Source organism: Delphinapterus leucas, chromosome 6 (assembly GCF_059928025.1).
Source record: "Delphinapterus leucas isolate spDelLeu-1000000601 "Yukka" chromosome 6, BTC_Dleu_Yukka2, whole genome shotgun sequence".
Classification (NCBI taxonomy): Eukaryota; Metazoa; Chordata; class Mammalia; order Artiodactyla; family Monodontidae; genus Delphinapterus; species Delphinapterus leucas.
The window spans coordinates 58927788-58949137 of NC_143134.1; the positions used below are offsets into that span (position 1 = coordinate 58927788).

Here is a 21350-nt window from a genome sequence, read left to right on the forward strand (position 1 = left end):
TGGCACTGATCCCCTGTGCGGGAATCTCTTCACTTTGTCCTCTGCATCCCTGTTGCTGCGCTTTCCTCTGTGTCTCCGAAGCTTCCCTCCCACCCACCCCCCGCCTCTGCCAGTGAAGGGGCTTCCTAGTGTGTGGAAACTTTTCCTCCCAGAGTTCCCAGAGGTGCAGGACCCATCCCTATTCTTTTGTCTCTGTTTTTTCTTTTTTCTTTTGCCCTAGGTACATGGGTATTTTCTTGCCTCTTGGGAAGTCTGAGGTCTTCTGCCAGCCTTCGGTACGTGTTCTGTAGGAGGTGTTCCACATGTAGATGTATTTTTGATGTATCTGTGGGGAGGAAGGTGATCTCCATGTCTTACTCCTCCACCATCTTGAAGGTCCCCCACAAAACTTTAAATTTAACAGCAGTTTTATGATGCATTTTCCTCAACTGTATGTTTAATTATGGCCTCAAGAATTGTTGGTGATTCCTTGAAGACTACTATTCTGGTTCTCGTCATAATTTATTCTGTTCTACTCACAGAGCTTAGAGTATCTCTAGTGAAGGTGGTACATATCACAGTGCAGCAATGTAAGGCAGTACTACTCAAAATGCAGGGCTGTGAATTGGTTATTACTGGTCTGCTATGAAATAAGGCAGTATAAATAACAAGACTTTCTCATAGAAGAAGGCATAAGTTTGATTTACATTCTGATACATGTTCCTTAGTGTTTGCTACTGACACAAGTCTACAGACCATACTTAGTTAGATCATTGCCCTAAGACATTTAAATATATATCAAATAACAGAAAAGAAAGAACAGAAAGTATGCAAGACAAAGAGATTAGAACCAGTAGCAAATGGAGAGAGAGACAGAGACAGAGACAGAGAGAGAGAGAGAGAGAGAGAGAGAGAGAGAGAGAGAAAGATTAAGAGGACTGTAAGAAGATTAAGAAAACTATAGCCCAACTCTGAATGGATTAGTAGCAACAAAACAGAGAAAGCCACTTCCTGGATTCTTTGTCATTCTAGGTGGATCACAAGCGCAGTACCTTTAGGGAGAGCTACACAAAATGCAGGACTGTATAGTACTGGATAAGTCTAAAAAATTATTTACATAATGTTAGTAAGCAAAATAATAGCAGTTTCTATTGTTCTACTTCAAACTCAAAATAGTGTTCTTTATTGACAAAGTAATGTATTATTAATTTTAAAAGTCAGGATGAAGTTTCTGTCTGAAGCACAAATTTGGCTGAGTCACAAAAATCACTATAATACCTTTTTAGTTATCCAAAGAAAAGCTGAACAATTCAAGTTCCTAATGTATTGATATTCTCTGAAACTCCATATTACTGATTCTTCAATGTTTATCATTCCTACCTATTCAAGTTGTAATGTTTCCTTATGCATTCAAAATTAAAATACAGTGGTTGTACTCTTATGCCACTAATGGTACTGTTAAGTGAGAGTTTATACATAATAGCAAGGAAATCAGATTTGCAGGGCTAATAAATAAGAAGTGATGTATCCAAAATGTGCTTTTGGCAGCAGCAGTTCATAATAAACTCATAAAATGACAGGTAAACTCAAGTATCTATAAATCATAGAAAGTAATATTTTCTACAAATAAATTCATAAGGAAAATATAATATACACAAATGTTTTCTATTTGTATTATATCATTCTATTAAGAAAATCAAAGTTTTATTTTCAGCAACATAAACTTCTACCTAAAGATAATTAGTGATAATTCTTATTACATCTTTTTCCAGATCAAGGAAAGAAATAATTACATAAATATGAATACATTTATCATATTACTGAGCAAACTCTATAACAAATTGTCTCTTTCTACAAATATCTTTCTGACTAGACAGTACTCCTTAACAGCCAAACACGGAGCTTTCTCTAACTTTTAGAATAGTGTCTGACACTCACACAACACACAATTGATACTTTTTGCATGAGTAAATGTAGTAGAGATAGCTGTTTTAATGACGGTCATGCATTTCTAAATCTCACAGTCCTATTTCCTTGCAACATTTGGTGTCCCCTCGGCATCCATGCCAAAAGGTAATGTTTCCTCTAAGTATCTATTTAAAAGGTCCTAGAATTTTATAAATTTTTTGGTGCCCTATCTCTTGCTTTGTCTCAAAGTGAAGATGTAAAACAGAACTGATGTTTGAGAAAGAAATCAATAAGATGTTCAGAGCTGAGATATTAAGAGCCTAGATGGAGGGTTTGGAAGTTAAGGACACAGAGGAATTACTGTATTTGAGTGACACTGCAAAAGAGAAAGTGACTGAACTTGGGAATTGATTTTCTGTTCAAAAGAGACCAAAAGATATCAAAGATTACCCTTAAGATGTGAAATTTAAAGAAAAGGAAGAAAACGGCATGTTTGTGGTAGTGAAAAAGTTAGGTAGTAAAAAAACTCAAAGGAGAAGCCAATAAGTTCTAGAGATAATATACTGAATTTGAAGAGCACCATAGGACATGAATTAGAAATGCCCAGGCAAGGGACACAGAAAGATATATAAAATAAGAAGTCCACAGAAAAAGATATAAAATGGCTCTTAGTCTTCACTCACACATAATAACAAAACTGCAAGTAAAACCTATTTCAGAATATCATTTTTTACCTTTCAGATAAACAAGGATACAAAAATTTGAAAACAATGCGATGGCCAGGATGTGGAGAAAATAGACACCTTCTTACATTGCTAGTGGAAGTACCAACTGGCACAACAATTTGGCAGTATTTAACAAGTATAATTGTATAGGTCTTTTGATTCAGTGTATAAGTTGTCTACTGTTAGATAACAAATTACCCCAGAATTTAGCAGCTCAAAAGAACAAACACTGGGAGATTGACTTCTCACATGACAGTGTGAGGAGCTCACTAATCTACCACCTAGTGAAACTGGTGACTGCTATTTAAAAAAAAAAATTAAAGCCTCTTATGGTATCTGAACCAAGATCATTCCCTCCTTCTACCCTCCCAGGTCATCAAGGTGAAGAGTTGACTCCAGATTGCTGTAGCCAAGACAACAAGATTCCATCTCCCCCAGGTTCCCAGTCAGAGACCTTTTTTCCTAGGAAGAGCAAGATATCACCATTTCTCATCCTCCCCTCCCCAACCCTCCCCATCCCAGAGGTAACTGTGGCTGAGGCCAAGTCCTAGGCAAGTGCAGTTGAGCCGTGAGGACCCATTCTTCTGCCCAGCCTCTGTTTGTGTAATAAAAGTTCTACCTCAGGTACAGAGCATTGAGAATGCTGGAGACCCAAACTCCCTTGCCCCAGCTTATGACACAGTGGTTCTACACCAGGAGAAGCAAGCCAAGAGAACATAAGACTACTGCAATCAGCACGTAGAACGGAGGTATCACTCAGAGAAGCATGATATGGTCCCACCTCCAGCTCCAGAGGCTTGGCTCAGATTTTGCCTGGTTGGGAATACAGGGTAGAGAGGCAGGATATAAAACACACAGACCCTAATCTCTTCCCAAAGGGAAATGACTTCATTTGCATCACAGTGTAGAGAAGTTCAAGCCTAAAGGCACTCTGAAGAAGAGTCAGGTTATGGTGAAAGTCAATTGGAAGGAGAGTTAAGATACAGGCTAAACTGTAGGCCTGCTGATTTGCAAGAGAGAAATGAGTTATAAGACAGATGAAAGAAGTCCTTCAAGGGTGGAAAATAATATCAAACACTGACTCAGAAATATCAAAGGAGCCACAATTTGATTAAATTGGTTTTTAGAGCATTTTATGCTCTAGGGCATTGTTGAAAACAATTGAGCAATCAGCCACCAATTTGTGAAGTTTAACAACTGATTGTGGTCAAGAAAAAAAGGAGAAGAGCCAAAATCATTGTCAGCCTAGGGTGACTGTGAGCATACCCAAAGCTGCACCCTCCTTAGGAGCAACATCCGTGACTTAACATTGTGGGAGGGGAAAGAGACTTTACTAAAATAATCCAGTTGGTCACCAATCACATGAACAAGTTTGGAGGAGAAGGGTGCAGAACAGTAACCAAATTTGCTACAATACAATGTCTCAAACAACCACTTTCCATCAAAAAAATTATAAGTCATGCAAAGAAATAGAAAAATATGACCCAGACACCAGGGAAAAAAAGCAGGCAACAGAAACTATCTGGGAGAGTGACCACACTTGGGAAAAAGAAAAAAGACTTCAAAATAGCCATTATAAATATATTCACAAAACTAAAGGAAACCATGGTTTAAAAAGTAAAGAAAAGTATCATAAGAATATTACACCAAATAGAGAAAATCAAAAAGAGAAAGACAGTACAGTCAGCCCTCCATATCCATGGGTTCCACATCCATGGAATCAATCAACTGCAACTCAAAAATATTTGAAAAAAAATTTTTCAGAAAGTTCCAAAAAACAAAACTCAAATTTGCCATGTGCTGGCAACTGTTTACATAGCATTTACATTATATTAGTTATTATAAGTAATCTAGAGATGCTGATGATTTCAAGTTTACAGAGGGTATGCATGGGTTATATGCAAATACTACACCATCTTATATGAGAGACTTGAGCATCCTAAAATTTTGGTATCTGTGGGGCTCCAGGATCCAATCTCCTGTGGATATTGACGGATGACCATAATTTGAATCCACATGTGAAAACATTTACTGGTGAAGGTAATTATATAAACATAAAAGTTTAAAAGTACGTTTTCTTTCTACTTTCTTCTCCTAACTGATTTGAAAAGCAACTGCTTAAAATAATATGTACATAATGTATCGACAGACTCAAAACATATAAAAAATGTATCATATGTGTAATATAATTGCCAATAACAGCATAAATGAGGTCAGCTGTAGCAAAGTTCTATTGGGCTAAGGAAATGACTACTGAATAATAAAGCAATAATTATAACAATGCATTGTTGTTTTTGTAATATTAATAGATAATATGTATAACAATACCACAAAAAGGGATTGAAGGGAATATAGCTGTATTTCAGTAATGTTTCTATATATCACTGGAATTAAGCTTGGCTAAATCTGAAGCTGATTTTGTTAAGATACATATAGCAAACCCTAGAGCATTAACTAAAAGAAAAAAAACCTCAAAAAATATAGTGAAAAATTCATTAAATTAAAATGCTACATTAGAAAATATTTATGTAATGCAAAAGAAAGATTCAAAGACATAAATACATTGAAACTTAAGGATGAGAAAAACAATTTGCAAATAACAACCACAAGAAAGCTGGAGTAAATATACTAATATTAGACAAAATTGACTTTAAACAAAAAAGTCACTGAAGAAAAAGAGGCACATTTTATAACGAGTCCCTGACAGAGTCAATCCATCAGGAAGATATAACAGTTATAAACATATACATACCTAATAACAGAGGACCAAAATACATGAAGCAAAAATGACAGATGTGAAAGAAGAAATGGACAATTCAATTATAATTGTTGGAGACTTCAATATCCTACTGTGATGGTTAATTTTATGTGTCAACTTGGAGGGTATTTTTGGATGAGATTAATGTTTAAATTTGTGGACTGTGAGTAAGCATAATGCCCTCCATAATGTAAGTGGGCTTCATCCAATCAGTTGAAGGCTTGAACAGAACAAAAAGACCAGCCTCCCTGAACAAGAAATCTCCAGCAGACTGCCTTTATCTGCACCATCGACTCTCCCAGTCTCGAACCTAACAGCCCACACTGCAGATGTGGACTTGCCAGTCTCCAAAATCATATAAGCCAATTCTTTATAATAAGTCTCTTTCTATATATACATTCACACACATCCTTTTTTTTGTTCTGTGCTCTCTGGAGAATCCCAATATAACCACTTTCAATAATGGATAGACAACTAGACAGAAGATCAACAAGAAAATAGAAGACCTGAGCAATACTACAAACTAGACCTGACATCATTAGAATACTCTTCTAAAAAATGACAGTTAAATATATATCATTTTCAAGTGCACATGGAACATTTTCAGGATAAACCATATGCTAGACTATTTTTAAAATACTCAATAAATGTAAAAGGTTAGAAATAATGCAAAGTATGTTCTCTGACCACAATGGAATAAAACTGGAAGTCAAATAGAAAAACTCACAAATGTGTGGAAATTAAACAATACATTATTAAAAAAGCAATGGGTCAAGAGGAAATCAAAAGACAAATCAGAAAATACTGTACGATGAGTAAAAATGAAGGGACAAAATATCAAAATGCATGGGAGGCAGCTAAAACAGTGCTTAGAAAGAAATTTATAGCTATAAATACCTATATTAAGCTAGAAGAAAGGTCCTAAGTCAACATTAGGTTTAATGTTCTACCATAAGACACTGAAAAATACAAGAGCAAACTAAACCTAAAGCAAATAGAAGGAAGGAATAAAGATTAGAGATGAAATTAATGAAATAGAGAATAGAAAAACAATACAGGAAATGAATGAAAACCAAAAGCTTGTTGTTTGAAAAGATCAACAAAACTGACAAACCTTTAGCTATACTGACAATATTAAAAAAAGAAAAGCCTCAAATTACCAGAATCAGAAATAAAAAAGGGTATATTACTAATAACCTAATAAAAACTAAAAAGAATTGTAACTGAATACTATGAAAAACTGTACATCAGCAAATTAGATACTTAGAAGAAATGGGTGAATTTCTCGAAAAACACAAATACCAAAAGTGACTCAAGAAAAAATAAAATCCCAAGTTGACCTGTAATAGGTAAAGAAATTCAATTTGTAATAAAAAAAAATTACCCACAAACAAAAGTCTAGGGCTAGAGGGGTTCACCACTGAATTCTACCAACCATTCAAAGAAGAATTAATACCAGTGCTTCAAAAAACCTTCCAAAAAATAGAAGAGAAGAGAATACTTCCCAACCCATTTTATAAAGCCAGTATTACCTTGATACAAAAAACACACAAAAACGTCATAAGAAAAGGAAACTACAGACTAATACCTCTTATGAATACAGATGCAAAAGTCCTCAACAAAATACTAGCAAACCAAATCCAACAACATATTAAAAGAATTATGTATCATGATCAGGTGGAATTTATTCCAGGAATGTAAGATTGGTTTAACATCTGAAAATCAATTATTATAATAAATCATATCACTAAAATAGAAAACAAAAAGCACATGATCATCTCAATAGATACAGAAGATATACTTGACAAAATTCAACAGCCTTTCATAATAAAAACACGTAACAAACTAGGAATAGAAGGGAACTTCCTGAACTTGCTAAAGGACATCTATGAAAAACTGAGAGATAACTTTATACTTAATGGTGAAGGAGTGGGTGCTTTCTCCCTATGATCAGGAATAAGACAAAGATGTCTGCTCTGGCCACTTCTACTCAACAATGTATTGAAATTCTAACCAGGGCAAGTAGCCAAGAGAAAGAAATAAAAGGCATCAAGTTTGGAAAAGAGGAAACAAAACTATCTCTATTTGCAGATGACATGATCTTGTAAGTAGAAAATCCTAAAGAATCTACCCAAAAAACTAGAACTGAAAAATGAGTTCTGCACAGTTGCAGGATAAGAGATCAATGTAAAACAATCAATTGTAATCTATACACTTAAACTAAACAATCTGAAAATAAACTTAAGAAAATAATTCCATTTATAATAAAATCAGAAAGAATAAAATATTAATAAATTTATCCAAAAAGGTGCAAAACATACTCTGAAAACTATAAAACAGTATTGAAAGAAATTTTAGGACAAACAAATAGTAACTGGAAAAACATCCCATGCTCATAATATAGAAGATTTAACATTGTTAAGATGGAAACATTACCCAAACTTATCCATTAAAAGAAGAAAAAGAAGAAGAGTATAGGCTATTCTAAATTAGAGATATAATCCAGTGATCAACCTTAACAACACAAAAAAAAGAGATTTGGATAATACATTATGTGTCTTCTAATATGATGTGGTAAGAATCATATTACACCAAAGAAGATTTCTTTGCCAAAACATCAAACCTGAAACTGAATAAACCTCTAGGTCTCATTAAAAATTTATGATAATTACAGAGTAAAAAAGATTATAATCAAAAAAGTCCAGAATGTGGGAAACTCTACAGGATAAATAATCCAACTGATTCCAAAAATAAGTTGCAAATAAAAAGAGAGAAAGATGGAGAGGAGGAAAAGGAACCTGTATACTCAGTAGGTAGACTATGTTTGAGTCCTCATAGAAACAAACCATCTTTCAAAAAAAGTTATGAGAGAATTGGAGAAATCTGAAAACTGGATATTTTATTACATTAGGGAATAACTATAGAATTCTAAGTATGATACAGATATCATGGTTATGTTTTAAAAAGGCCTTATCTTTTAGAGATGGAGTCAATCCTTATTCATAGATTCAGAATTTGTGAACTTTCCTACTCACTAAAACTTATTTTAAGCCTAAAATCAATACCATTGCACTTTTTCAGTCATTTGCAGACATGCAGAAAGTGGTGAAAAATTTAAGTCACCTGAACCACATGTTCCCAGCTGAGGTCAAACAAGGGGATGCTCTGTCTTCTTATTTCAGCTCTCATACTATAAACAAGTATTCTTCTCATGGTCTATCTAGTACCACATTTTTCACATTTCTGCCCTTCTGTTGATGATTTCACTGTTTCAAATGACCACTAAGCATAGTGCTGAAGTGCTGTCTAGAGTTCCTAAGTGCAAGAAGGCTGTGACTTGCATATGGAGAAAAAATTGTGTTAGATAAACTGTGTTCAGGCATGAGTTACAGTACCATCGGTCATGAGCTCAATAGTAATAAATAAACAATATATATTAAATAAGATGTCTTTAAATAGAAACACATGTAAAGCAAGATTATATGTTGATCAGTTGACAAAATGTTGTGACCAGAGGCTCATAGGAACTTAATCCTTTATCTCCCCTAGGAGCAATATTTCCATGTTTGCTAATTCAGTGTTCACATGACTTTATAAAACATAACTCCTGTGAATAACAAGAACTGACTGTAAACACCAATGGAATTGTGGGTAACATAACAGGATGTCTGGGATTTCCCTCAAAATAATCCACTGTGGTAGAGGGAGCAGAGGAGCAGAAAGGAAGTAGAAGTTTATAGATGAAACAAGATTGGTCATGTGCTGATAATTGTCCAAGCTGGTTGATGAGTAAACATGGGAGTTCATTAGTGTATTCTCTCTACCCTTGCATCAAATTAAAATTTTCCATAATAAAAACACATGCACACAAAAAACAAAAATATGTAAACAGACACCCCACCAAAAAACTTACATGGACATTATAATAGAGTACCAAAAAGGCAAAAAAGTAAAGAATTATTGATAAGACCAGCATTTTTCCAAATGGGTACCAAGGGCATTTGAAGCAGTACAGGCATACCTCATTTTATTGCACTTTGCTTTACTGCGCTTCACAAATACTGCATTTTACAAATTGAAGGTTTGTGGAAACCCTGCATCAAGCCAGTCTACCAGCACCATTTTTCCAACAAAATTTACTTCATGTCTTTGGGTCACATTTTGGTAATTCTCACAATATTTCAAACTTTTTCATTATTATATTTGTTATGATAATCTGTGATCAGTGAGTGATTTTTGATGTTACTATTGAAAAAAGGGTTTAACTCTCTGAAGACTCAGATGACAGCATTTTTAGCAATATTTTTAAATTGCGTACATTGTTTTTTAGACATAATGTTGTTGCACACTTAACAGACTACAGTATAAACATAACTTTTATATGCACTTGAAAACAAAAAATTTGTGTGACTTGCTTTACTGCAATATTCACTTTACTATAGTGGTCTGGAACTGAATCCTCAAAGTCTCTGAGGGTTATTTAATTGAGTGGGATTATCCTATTTATTTCAGGATGTTTAGCAATCCCAGCCTCCATCTACTATGTCATTGGCACCACTGGTTAAAACCAGTGATTCTGGCAAAGCTTTATCCACAAGGCTATTTATCACAGCATCATCATACAATTTTCATAAAAAAAGGAACCTTAATGTACAACAACAAGACACTGATTAAATAATATGGCATATCAAAATAATAGAATATATTGTAACTCTAAAAATATTATTTTCTTTTGAATAATAATTATATTCCTCTTGAAAATAATGAACTGACAACATGTCACTGACTTGCCCAAATCATACTGCCTTGAGTCGATTAGCCTGGAAATAAGAAAAGGGGTCCAAAACGGACAAATATCTGAAAGACAGAAGGATGGACTCACTGAGACAAACCCAGAGGAGAAAAATCCAAATCCAAATAGTGTCTATAATGGAAAAGGAAGCTATTTTTTTCTGGAAGAGGCTCAGATAGGCTCTAATTACCCAATTAGTAAGTATGGAGAGCAGAAGTCCACAGGAATCAAGATGACTAAGGAACCATTAATCAAAAATCTGGGCTTCCCATTCATCCATGTTCAGAACAGCTACCTGCAGTATTTGCCTATAACAAATGGCCCAAGTCTACTTTCAAAAGAACCATGTTCCTGAAAAAGGTCCCTACTATGGTTGTTGGGACAAACAATACAATCAGAGAAGGGACTGACTTAAGAGCCTACTTCTCATTCTGTACAGTGAAGCCCATTTGCCATACATCCCTCAGGAAAGCTTGTTGATAGTCCCCTCCCTTCTCTTACACAATGCCCATAGTCAATCCTTTCATTCAGATGAGAAACCTCTTGGTAACAGTTATATAAAAATGCAAAGTAAACTCATTAAAAGCAACATTTCTACATTAAGCAATATAGACCTTCATACAAAAACATGAACAGTCAGTAAAGAATCATCATACACTTGAAGAAAACTATCAGCATTAAAGTAAAAGAGTAGGAACAAACAGAAGTTACCCAACAGGAAACAAAGATAATGTAAGAAACAGAGAAGAACTTAAAAATTATAATCAGAAAGATTAAAAACTTATCCTTTTAAAGAAGACTGCTATGAAAAAGGAAAATTCAAATAAGAAATTTCTTAGAAGTAAAATTTTGATTTCTAAAACTAAAAAAAAATTAAATAACTAAATAGGGTAAATGGAAAAAAATCCATGTACTGATGGAAGAAAATGTAAGAAGACCATTCAGGAGACAAAACTAAAAGATGGAAAATATGACAGAAAAGAAGGCCAAGTCCAGAAGGTCCAATCTCTAATAGAGTACAGAAGGAAAGAACAGACAAGGGGGAAAATATGAGAATCATATTTTTCTTCAATTGAAATAAAATCTCCAGTCTTGATATTGAAAGAACCCACAAAGGCTGAGAAGTTTGAATTTTTAAAAGACTCAAATTAAAAGATGATGTTGAAATTTTAAAATATCATATATATGAAGAGAAAATCCTAAAAACTTCAAGCAAGCTACCTAGAAAGAAATAAGAATCTCACTTGCACTGGGATCACACATACACTTGATAACACCACTGTATGCTAAAAGAAGATAACAAAGCTATACTTCAAAAAATCTGAGGGAAATTAAATGTACTTAAAATTTTATGTTCAGCTAAAGTATCAACCAAACATAAGGACAAAAGAAAGACATTTTAGGCACATAAGGAGTCAGAAAGTGGACCACTTATGCATCCCTTCTGAGAAAAAAATTTTGAAAATATAATCCAACAAAAGAAAAAGGAAGACGTAGGATCTTAGAAACTGTGGCACTAGTTCAGGAGTACAATAAGAAGAAATCCTAGGATGGCAGCTATGAGTAGGTTTAGAAAGCAATTGGCCAAAATTCATACCATAAACCAAAGGGCCCAAGGAAGAATGTCTTCAGCCCATTATTCAAATGTCTGAACATTGACATTCTTTATGCTAAGAAATAGCAGAAAAGAAAGGCAATTAGAAATTCCAGGGGGAAAAAATGTTGTCCAGGAAGACCAAGGCACAAATATAAAATAACTTAAATGTAGCATAATTTGAGTAATTAATGGACCATAAAGAAAGATATTCTATTTGACTTTGATATTTGGAATATTCTTTTTTTGTCATACCATTTCCCTTATCAACAGGTCCAAACACACTACATGGTTCTCAAGGAAATAATATTTACATAATTATAAAATTATAAATGCAAATTACAAGTTTACAATTTCAAAAGTCAATTCAAATTCCAAGGTATCTCATTGTGGACATCAGAATTACCTGGACATCAGATCTATGGACACCGGAATTACCTGGAAAGCTTATTTTAAAGACTCCTGGGCCTCATCCCTAAAGATTCAGTAGATCAGGGGAAAGTTCCAGAGACCTGCATTTTAAGAAATTTTCCAGTCCCCAAGGAAAAGAGGAAATTCTCTTCCAAGGAGAAGCCACTCAGCAGTGGACCTGAAGAGGCTGCTGCCAGCAAGAGCAGCAGCTCCAAGAAAAAGTAAAAGCTCCAAAAGCTATCCCAGGAAAATTAGAATGGACATTTCCCTAGTAGGGCATAACTTGCAGAGATACTTCTCAACCCATCCCCTATAGCCCAATAAAAATTTTTAAAATTAAAAAATTTTAAAAAAGAAATTTTCCAAGTATACCTTATGCACATTAAATTTTCAAGATTATAGCTGTAAAGCAGTAATCTCCAAAATTTTCCATTACATATCTTATGAGCAAAAGGCTTTTGAGTACCCACCCCAAAATATATGTGTATATTTATTTATAAATTGTTGATATACTTTTATGTGACCGTATATTATGTATATTATAAAATGTGAAAAATAAAAATCTTAAAGAATGAGAAAGATGACCTAACAATAATTTATTATTTGGTTCTGTCTCAACCAAGAGTAAAGGGAAAATTAAGAATCACTTTAGAAAGTTGTAAAAAATAAACAAATTAGAAAGTTGAAAAATGTATACAACTATAAGGAGAGGAGGATAATGAAAGAATCACAGAAATGACAAAAGAAATCCCAAGAATATATCTTCTGAAGTCCTATTCTGCTAAAAAACAGTAAAACTAAGAGTGATCACATTTAATCTCTAGAATGACTGAGGAACTAATAGGGGTACTTCAACAAAATACTTAATTCTGATCATCAAAAGGAAAATCTCATTGATGAATTAGACATACAAGACCATGAGAAGAAACTAATTATTCTGTTTTAAGATTTCACGATAACCAAGGATGGTAAAATTAGCCATGGGTATGTATCATAGATTTTTCAAAGTCAAATTCCAGACAATATTAGAATGATCCCAGGGCTAGCGACTCCAAAGGTGAATATACTTCAAGTTATCAAAAACTGATATTCAGATTATATAATCATAATTCCAATTAAAAAAAAGAAAAGGCAACCATATGCTTAGCTTCTCATTTAGGAAATATAATGATATCCATTTAATAGGAAAGCAAGTGTTTTAATTGCTATCTACGTGTCATGAGACTACTGTATACCAAATGTTTGATAAGAAGTACCCAGCATCACTCCACTGTTTCTAATGACCAAGGAGAGGCCCAATAATCTATAGTTAAATGACTGGGCATCCCCTCCAGGGTAATACAGAAATCTCTCAACCTATTCCAGAACACTTACTCTACTCTGGCAAGGTCAACCCAGGCTCTCAAGTACACACTGCAATTATCTTAGGGGAAAACTGAGCCATGTCTAGGAAGGATCATGTCTAGGAAGTTGCCTACAGGGTCAGTCTCTGAAGTCAAACAACAGGAACTTCTCCAATTTTTAAAGTTGAGTAGTAAGAGCTTAAAATATATACACACACAGACAAACACATACACACAAAGTGTCTCTCTTACCTGCAAACTTCCCAAATATGTCAGAATATGAGAAGATAAGGCCTAGCTGTACTTAGCAAACTGACACACCTTGAAATAAATCCAGTAATTATAATATCATGCTCAACATTCCTTTGGAAATCAAATGAATCTCTTCAGGGGATTAATGCCAAGTGTTAATTTTAATAATGAAGAAAAACAAATTCAACAAACTAAATACTGATGAAAAAAATAACTTGGAAACTCACCTTTCCACAACCAAACTGATTGCTTGCGTGAGATCTGGGTTTGTCACCTGGAGACGTTTCCACAAAGACCATACGAATTCTTTATCAGCCTTAAAGAAATAAAAGACATTTTAAATTCATTGCTTTGTAGCTACAGCAGAGAAGGCAAGATACTGCATTAAATTAAAAAATGAAAAACGTAATTACTTGATCCCTAGTTCTATAACTATAAAACAGATTCTTGAAAAGTATAACGGGAAAGCTTTATTTTAAAAAGTTCTTACACTGGTAACCCACATTTATTTTACTATTTCTCCTACTCACATTTGAGGGCGCAAATGCTGAAGGGCTGAATATCAAGGTAAATTTGTTCCAAAATGAGACTGTCCTCTAACTATTGCTCCATTTTCAGCTGCCCTTTTCAGCAAAATTCCTTGAAACAGCTGACTACAATCATGGTCTCTTCTTCCTCACTCCCCATTCACTCTGTAACCTCCTCCAGTCAGACTTCCCTCCCCACCATAATGCTAAAATCATTTTTCAAGGTCCTCTATATTGTCAATTCTTAATAGGCATCTCAAAGTTAATTTATCCAGAATAAAGTTTTTGACTTCCTACCCTCTCACAAACCTGCCCTCTCTGCATCTCAGTAAATGACACCACCACCTACTTATTGTTTAAAAACTTAAGATCTAGGAGTCAATCTTGGTTGCTCTCTTTCTTCACATTTCATATCCAAACCATTAGTAAATCCTATTAGCCTTACCTACAAAATATATCCCAATTCTGAACACTTCTACCTAGTACAAGTGGAACAAGTACTATCCACCATCTTACTATGAGTCAACTCCACCGCTTGCCTAGCTCCCTACAATGGTCCCCTGGGTTCCTTACAGCTCAAAATCGTCCAGTGGATTTCCATCAGATTAGAAAAACAATCCAAACTCTACCAAGGCCACATGACCCTACACATCTGGCCCTCCAGCCTCATCTATCACTCACCCTCTTGTTCACAGGGACCTTCTGGCTCTACTTGTACCAGGTCCTTTTAAATATACAATCTACCAGATTTTCATGTACATTATTACCTCATGTCGCTCAGGTCTTTGTTTAAATGTTACCTCTTCAAGAGAAGAGAAGTCTTCCCTAACTACTATATTTATAGCCACCAAAACCCACAAATCTCTGGTAACCCCTTACCCTGTTTAATTTTTTTTTTCAAATCACATTTCATTTTATAATACTACAAATCTCTGGTAACCCCTTACCCTGTTTAATTTTTTTTTTCAAATCACATTTCATTTTATAATACTATATTTGTTTGGTAGTTTATTTGTTTGGTTTTACTTCTGTGACATCATCCATTCTCCCCTTCCTCTTAGTAACAGAAACCATTTTTGATCTTTGCTGCCAACTAAGACTGGCCTCTCTTGCCTATGGGCTCTGTGACTGAGTTCTGCCAATTAAATATAAGAAATGTCATTGGAAACCTTAAAATTGGACTTAAGTCTACCAAATGTGTTACAATTATTTGTTCCCAGTATGTTGTTGCTTATTTGACTTTATTTATGATGGAGATTTTTTGGGAAAAGGTAGTTATTATTTTATATATTCAAACTTATCTTTTTCATTATGGCTTATGGTTTTCTTCTACAAGTTAGAAAAAGGCCTTCTCTACTCCAAGATTGGAAATATATTTACCCATACTTACTTCTGAAATTTTTATGTTTTCAGTTTTTAATGTTCAAATCTTTCATTTTGTTTGACTGTTTTTTAAAGACTTTTGACAGCCGGAGTGCTGCAAAGTACTACCTTACCTAACTATTCTTATATGTCATACTTTATCTTTTAGAAGCAAGAATTCAGCATTTAGGTATTAAAGTGATTTCAGTTAAGGACAAGAAATGTCAATATATAGAGAAATTACATGTCATAAACCTCTGGTGAAGGAAAAGTTAAACTATGTAACATTATGTGCTCTTTTAAAAGGTATGTTGATGAAACTACAAAATCCCTGAAACCAATGTTATCTGGAGATTTATCTTATAGCTTGCTTCAAAACAAAAGAGTAACAAAAAAAGAAAACTACAGACCAATATCACTGATGAACAGAGATACAAAAATCCTCAACAAACTACTAGCAAACAGAATCCAACAGCACATTTAAAGGATCATACACCGTGATCACGTGGGGTTTAGCCCAGGAATGCAAGGATTCTTTAACATATGCAAATCAATCAATGTGATAAACCATATTAACAAATTGAAGGAAAAAAACCATACCATCATCTCAATAGATGCAGAAAAAGCTTCCAACAAAATTCAACACCCATTTATGATAAAAACCCTCCAGAAAATAGGCACAGAGGGAACTTACCTCAATATAAAAAGGCCACATATGACAAACCAACAGCCAACACTGTTCTCAATGGTGAAAAACTGAAATCATTGCCACTAAGATCAGGAACAAGACAAGGTTGCCCACTCTCACCACTATTATTCAACATAGTTTTGGAAGTTTTAGCCCCAGCAATCAGAGAAGAAAAAGAAATAAAAGGAATCCAAATCGGAAAAGAAGAAGTAAAACTGTCACTGTTTGCAGAGGACATGATACTATAGAGAATCCTAAAGATGCTACCAGAAAACTATTAGAGCTAATCAGTGAATTTGGAAAGTAGCAGGATACAAAATTAATGCACAGAAATGTCTTGTATTCCTATACACTAATGATGAAAAATCTGAAAGAAAATTAATGAAATACTCCCACTTACCAATGCAACAAAAAGAATAAAATACCTAGGAATAAACCTAAGGAGACAAAAGACCTGTATGCAGAAAACTATAAGACACTGATGAAAGAAATTAAAGATGATACAAACAGATGGAGAGATATACCATGTTCTTGGACTGGAAGAATCAACATTGTGAAAATTACTATACTATCCAAAGCAATCTACAGATTCAATGCAATCTCTATCAAACTACAAATGGCATTTTTCACAGAACTAGAACAAAAAATTTCACAATTTGTATGGAAACACAAAAGACCCCAAATAGCCAAAGCAATCTTGAGAAAGAGAAATGGAGCTGGAGGAATCAGGCTCCCTGACTTCACACTATACTACAAAGCTACATTAATCAAGACAGTATGGTACCCGCACAAAAACAGAAATATAGATCAATGGAACAGGACAGAAAGTCCAAAGATAAACCCATGCACATATGGTCACCTTATTTTTGATAAAGAAGGCAAGAATATACAGTGGAGAATAGACAGCCTCTTTAATAAGTGGTGCTGGGGAAAATGGCTAGATACATGCAGAAGAATGAAATTAGAATACTTCCTAACACCATACACAAAAATAAACTCAAAATGGATTAAAGACCTAAATGTAAGGCCAGACACTATAAAACTCTTAGAGAAAAACACAGGCAGAACACTCTATGACATAATCACAGCAAGATCTTTTTTGACCCACCTCCTAGAGAAATGGAAATATAAACAAAAATAAACAAATGGGACCTAATGAAACTTAAAAGCTTTTGCACAGAAAAGGAAACCATAAACAAGACGAAAAGACAACCCTCAGAGTGGGAGAAAATATTTGCAAATGAAACAACTGACAAAACAATTAATCTCCAAAATATACAGGCAGGTCATGCAGCTCAATATCAAAAAAACAAACAACCCAATCCAAAAATGGGCAGAAGACCTAAATAGACTTTTCTCCAAAGAGGATATAGAGATTGCCAACAACCACATGAAAGGATGCTGAACATCACTAATCATTAGAGGAATGCAAATCAAAACTACAATGAGGTATCACCTCACACCAGTCAGAATGGCCATCATCAAAAAATCTACAAACAATAAATGCTAGAGAGGGTGTGGAGAAAAGGGAACCCTCTTGCACTGTTGGTGGGAATGTAAATTGATACAGCCACTATGGAGAACAGTATGGAGGTTCCTTAAAAAACTAAAAATAGAACTACCATATGACCCAGCAATCCCACTACTGGGCATATACCCTGAGAAAACCATAATTCAAAAAGAGTCATGTACCACAATGTTCACTGTAGCTCTATTTACAATAGCCAGGACATGGAAGCAATCTAAGTGTCCATCGACAGATGAATGGATAAAGAAGATGTGGCACATATACACAATGGAATATCAGCCATAAAAAGAAACAAAACTCAGTTATTTGTAGTGAAGTGGATGGAGCCAGAGTCTGTCATACAGAGTGAAGTAAGTCAGAAAGAGAAAAACAAATACCATATGCTAACCCATATATAAGGAATCTAAAAAAAAAAAAAGGGGGGGGGGGCTTCACTGGTGGCGCAGTGGTTGAGAGTCCGCCTGCCGATGCAGGGGACATGGGTTCGTGCCCCAGTCCGGGAGGATCCCACATGCCGCGGAGTGGCTGGGCCCGTGAGCCATGGCCGCTGAGCCTGTGCGTCCAGAGCCTGTGCTCCGCAACGGGAGAGGCCACAGCAGTGAGAGGCCCGTGTACCGCAAAAAAAAAAAAAAAAAAGGTTCTGAAGAACCTAGGGGCAGGATTGGAATAAAGACGCAGATGTAGAGAATAAACTTGAGGACACAGGGAGGGGGAAGGGTAAGCTGGGACGAAGTGAGACAGTGGCATGGACATATATACACTACCAAATGTAAAACAGATAGCTAGTGAGAAGGAGCCACATAGCACAGGGAGATCAGCTCAGTGCTTTGTGTCCACCGAGAAGGGTACGATAGGGAGGGTGGGAGGGAGACGCAAGAGGGAGGGGATATGGGGATATATGTATACATATAGCTGATTCACTTTGTTATACAGCAGAAACTAACACACCATTGTAAAGCAGTTATACTCCAATAAAGATGTTAAAAAAAAATAGTAAAGAGTCACATGTATTTTTCACCTCAACTCCTCTACCTAAAATACTAAGCAAGAAAGGTTAACAAAAGTAAAAACTTAAAAAAAAGTAGGTTTTCAACATTTACAAAATAACTGAGTTACTCCAGCTTAAGTAAGTGTGACTTACTAATAAAGGACTTAGCTCTAATACAGTTAGAAGGACAAAGTAAGAAATCAATAAATATCTGATGATAAAAATCTTTACATATTAATTTATACATTTTTTTCTCTTTCTTTTTGCTATTGTTATGGTTAATGGTTATTTCACATCTCCTCTTTAATCCCCACCAAGGAGAAAGTAACAACAAACTCTCCTTAAATTGTTTTTATCATAGAGGCCAGAAAAAAAAGCAACCAGAAGAAAAGACTCCTCCAGAAACAGTCTATTGTTAATTTATAACTACAATTTATACCCAGAAGTCACTAGGGGGAGAACTTTCTAATTTCCAAATTTCTCTATTAAACTTCAGTTATTAATTTCTTTTGTTATTAATTTATGATCAGCAATGGTATTCAGATTTTGTCACCTAAAAATACTCAAATGTATAAGTGATACTTGACTTGAGAAAAAAGAAGTTCTTTTGTGAGCAATAAAATGCTACAAATGGATTGTGGGACTATTGTACAATATGTATTAGTTTTTGTAAGTTTTTTAGTTATTTAAATGCTATATAATCTTCAATGTGGATTATACCTCTAATTATTAAAAAGACGCTCCTTCATATACAAAAAGAAACAAAGCCCCCAAAAAACACAAAACTAGTTTCCAAACTATTCCACACATTATTAAAGCAAGGAAACTAACTACTACCAACCATATTATCTTTATATTTTCCTTTCCTTTGGGCACTTAAAATGTTCTTTTCAAAAGTAAAAATCCTTAAATATTACTCATTATAAAATACCTTATTCTTACTACAAAACTTCCACACAGAATCAAATAATTTAAAATATAAATTTAAAAATACTACTCCTTCTCACAAAGTTTATTAAACTCAGCCAATGAGAGCTGACTAAATGCCCAAAGATTTGGGTCTGAGTTATCTTAGCAGTGGATTGGCTTTGACTTTCACTTATCAACATGGAAATAAACATCAACTTTACAGACACAGACACACAAAATTATCTTTTTCACTGGGTACCTACTCTCCCACCACCTAGTTTAGTATATGCCAACATAATAGGCCCTCGATTGACCTCTACTGCAGGAATGAATTCAACAAACATATGAAAACTATTTTCTATATTTAAACAAATTAATTTCCTACCAGAACTCAAAGAAAACAATGGAAAGAGTTTAATTACAAAGTATGACACAAACTAGCCACTCACTAAATTATCATTATGAAAAATAACTGTACAAAAAGATTCATCTATTAGAATACAGCTTCTAACAACAGTGAGAATTCTAATTATACAACATGTTCTCAAATTTTTTTTCTTTTTTTGACCGTGCTGCACCGCATGCAGGGTCCTAGTTTTCTCACCAGGGATCAAACCTGCACCCCCTGCAGTGGAAGCGTAGAGTCTTAACCACTGGACTGCCAGGAAAGTCCCTCAATTTTGTTTTTTCTTTGTGAATGACTGGACAAGGTTTCAACACACCTAAATGTCTACTAAAAAATGTAACTGGTTGATTTCTCTAGTTATATACTCTTAATTCCAACATCACATACATCATGAAAGTTAATTTCATCATGAAAGTTGGAGTAATGCACGTATATTTCATTTAAATGCCATAATATATCTTTACCTGAAATTGGTATATAGGTTTAGTAAATATTTTTGGCTGTGACTAAAATGAGAAATATGGTTTGAGATATACATAAATTTGTGTGTGTGTGTACACCTGTGTGTGTGTCTATACATATATACATTACACATACATAACTTTTTCTCATCTGATATTCTAAAAGTGGTAAAAAATGTGCACATACACATACCGACAACCCCATTCTTGGTCACAAATAGACCACAATCTTGAAATACAAAATCAAAATTAAGAGTATGGTGAAGTTAGGTTCTAAATCAGTGAATAAAGCGTGACTGTCATGAACCTGAAATTGATCTTTGGAGTACCTTTGAAAGTTCCTTAGAAAATGCTAGATTTGGAAGCTAACCTATTCTCAGTAAATCCAATACGGACAACTTTTCTTCCCACGCTGAAATCAACCACTTTTTCTTCTTCTAAGTATGTGTATGTTGCTTGCTAACCTGGGGCCATACGAAAAAAAGTTTAAATATCACAATCACATAGAGTAGGATGAGATACTCATATTAAGAGAAACAGTTGAAACAGAGATTGTTTTCTATTACATGCTTATTCTGAGTCATTCCAATGGACTGGAATGGTACATGGAATCACTTTCTTTTTCTTCACCAAGCACATATAATTGAATTCCTGTAAGTTAAACGTGGGAGAAAACCAACTAATTTAAATGAAGCTGCAACTTATGACCAGAGACTAAT

General features: G+C 34.5%; 1 protein-coding gene across 2 annotated transcripts in view; it reads right to left on the reverse strand.

Moving 5' to 3' along the window:
• Positions 1–21350, reverse strand: part of CNTLN (centlein) — a 334860-nt gene that overhangs the window by 310711 nt on the left and 2799 nt on the right. For both annotated transcript variants that reach the window (XM_022573778.2, XM_022573774.2), the window contains exon 2: positions 13990–14078. In XM_022573778.2, the coding sequence (XP_022429486.2) occupies positions 13990–14078 (89 nt within the window). The remainder of the gene's footprint in view (positions 1–13989; positions 14079–21350) is intronic.